This window comes from Triticum dicoccoides, chromosome 3B, assembly GCF_002162155.2.
Source record: "Triticum dicoccoides isolate Atlit2015 ecotype Zavitan chromosome 3B, WEW_v2.0, whole genome shotgun sequence".
In the NCBI taxonomy this organism is placed as follows: Eukaryota; Viridiplantae; Streptophyta; class Magnoliopsida; order Poales; family Poaceae; genus Triticum; species Triticum dicoccoides.
The window spans coordinates 43,415,949-43,418,893 of record NC_041385.1 but is presented as its reverse complement, the minus strand read 5'-3'; the positions used below and the strand labels follow the sequence as shown (position 1 = coordinate 43,418,893).

The following is a 2,945-nucleotide window of genomic DNA, read 5'->3' as shown; positions in this document are numbered from 1 at the left end:
CTGGTCTGACAAAACCAAAGCCATGTGTTTTTTACTAGTGACTACAAAATACATGACTATAAACTAAATCAATAGTCGAAACGTACTACTAGCTTTGAATAAAACATCAACTAATGTTAAATTATGGCGTGGAGATAGCAAGGAAAAGTAGTCGAACACATGCAGCATCAGATTGGTTCATTTGTCGTGCTCACGGCCATCAAGACACTCAATTATTCAACGAGGGTACGTACATGTCTATTCTCGATATTAATGTGACGCGGGCCACGGAGTAATTGGGCACTCCACCGCCAGAATGCATGTGTGCATGCTTGGTACATCCGTCGGTCATACTACTCATAATTAAATTAAGTAGGTGCATACATCGGTTAGCTTGGTCATAGTGGGAGTAACATAGGTAGTAACATAGATGTCACATAAGCAAAAATATTGATGTGGCAAGTAGTTAATGAGGAGAGAGGCAAATAGAGTAACCTAATATGTTACCATCACATAGCGCCTTTCAATGCAAAATGAGTCTACAAGACAATAAATGAACATGTGTATGTTACTATACATATGACACTTTCCACTATAAGGATAGTAACATAGAGTAATAACGTATGCATGTTACTACTCTAAGTTACTCCCCACTATGACCAGCCTTATACAGGTGGCTCGGCGATATCCCGCAAGTGCAAGATTTTCGGGAATGTGTGCATGCTTGGTCCATCCACCTAGTAATACCCAACATCCAACTACCCCCATAATTAATTAATACCCATCACTCGATCCTAACAACTAACAACTGCCTAATGCATTAACACACATCGATATCGAACCCATCCTCGTGGACACGATACTTCACACCATGCTAGCAGTACTACAGTCTATTCCAAATGTGATTCCTCGTTGGTCAGTAGACGCCCTATTTAAGCACATGCATCCCCCTATACATCCTCACCAATACCAGTGCTAGCAAATCTAGCTATCCCACCCTCTCTCCGTGAGCTAGCCCACCACCACAAGGTCCACAACTACAGCTAACTCGGTCGAGATGGCTCGCACTGCAGCTACTAAGCTCGTGCTGGTCGCCCTGGTGGCGGCAATGATCCTCGCAGCCTCCGACGCGGCCATCAGCTGCGGCCAGGTGAGCTCTGCCTTGACCCCCTGCGTCGCCTATGCGAAGGGCAGCGGGACCAGCCCGTCTGGGGCCTGCTGCAGCGGCGTCAGGAAATTGGCCGGCTTAGCGCGGAGCACCGCCGACAAGCAAGCTACATGCAGGTGCCTCAAGAGTGTTGCCGGAGGGCTCAACCCCAACAAGGCCGCAGGCATTCCCTCCAAGTGCGGCGTCAGCGTCCCCTACACGATCAGCGCATCCGTGGACTGCTCTAAGATCCACTGATCGATTTCTGGCCGCCATCATCGCCGATTATAGTTCCAGCGATTGATGCTGAGTACGTTGAGGTCTCACACACACATATATACATATACATGAATAAATGCTCTGATATGATCTCCATGTGAGAGATAGGAGTACGTACATCGAGCCAGCTTTGCATAGCTGGCCACTGTTGTATCTATTTTGTATCAGCGTTTGATTGTTCGTTCACTCCCTTTGAGCAGACACGGGAGTTTGTTGTACTTTGTACGATGTACGCTTATCATATATGGATTATAAATTAATCTACCTCTATTCGGTTAACATGCGTCCTTATTTGAAAGGACTAAGAGCATCTGTAGTAAAGTCACGATAATGCATATGAAGCCATATGAAGCCATATAATGCATATGAAGCCATATGCATTTGGAGGCTCGCCAGGCGACGCACAAGTTCAGAGTCACCATATCTGAATCTTCAAAATTTGGTACCCACGGTATCCAGTCCACCAGGGTTCAAGTCCTTATGCTCGCATTTATTCCTCGATTTATTTCAGGATTTTCAGCGATGCGCATTCAGTAGGAGGAGACGTCCCGTCGACGACGAGGTGCCTACGGTAACTTCGTAAGTTTTAAGATGATATGTCGGCTCAGTGTTTCGAAGGTGCTCATAAGGATATGGTATGCGTTCATAAGGATGAGCGTATGCGTGTGTATATGAGCGCTTGCGTCTATACCGTGTTAAAAAATTTGGTACCCACTCATCAATGCGACATCTTTTTTGAAGCAGGTCGATGATGGCTTAGGCCGCAAATAATAATAATAATTCTTACTTTGGTGATGGATCGAGGCGTACCAGGTGCCTTCCATGGGCGGTGAAGGATTCACGGTTTCCACCTTTGACGATGACTTGAAGACCCCTAGCCTTCCAGCGCAGGACGGAGTCAACGTGTGGATGATGGTAGTGGGATCGGCCACATTGGGCACTGGAATCTTGGGTTGCAAACAGTCGGCATCCCCCAGATCTAACGACAATTCCAAACGCACGACTACAAATCATCAGCCCGCGTCCCTTTGAGGGTAAACCAACACAAACCATGGACCAACGCGCGGGAGTAAACGGACAAATGTCCGATTTGAGTCCGCTTTCGACTCATTTCCGGCCCAAACTTAAGACGCGTTGGCGGTTAAACGGACACGTGCGGACGATCGCGACTTCTAATGCACCTAGTACTTTTTTCCCTGTTATTTAACGGGGCAAGTACTACTGGTTGGGTGACGGTGCCTCTGCCATTCAACTCAGATCTACTCGTTTGTTATCTGCGGCAGTAATATTGTTTATGAATCTAAGATGAACATACTTTGCCCTTGTCCACCCCTGGCCCGCTCATCGGCGACACACCCGTCCCTTGTTCTATCCCCCTCGCCCGAAACTCGGGCCGCACACCCCGTCCCTCTCCCTTCTCGTCCCTAGCCACCTCAGCCGCGCCCGTGTAGCTGCCGAGCATGACCGCGTGCTCTCCACAACACTAGTTGTCCAACCCTTCGCCCCCGCCTCAATCGCACCCGGCAGCGGAATTTGGAGC

The 2,945-nt window shown here is 48.1% G+C and overlaps 1 protein-coding gene across 1 annotated transcript; it reads left to right on the top strand.

Moving 5' to 3' along the window:
• The first annotated feature begins 924 nt into the window (after nt 1-924).
• LOC119274591 (non-specific lipid-transfer protein Cw18) lies at nt 925-1,684 on the top strand. Its single transcript, XM_037555301.1, has one exon. It carries the CDS (start codon nt 1,037-1,039, stop codon nt 1,382-1,384), a length of 348 nt encoding a protein of 115 aa, XP_037411198.1. The 5' UTR covers nt 925-1,036; the 3' UTR covers nt 1,385-1,684.
• The last annotated feature ends 1,261 nt before the right edge of the window (nt 1,685-2,945 follow it).

Coding starts and splice junctions, on each gene's coding strand:
- LOC119274591 (XM_037555301.1), top strand. CDS start 1,037: ATGGCTCGCACTGCAGCTACTAAGCTCGTGCTGGTCGCCCTGGTGGCG.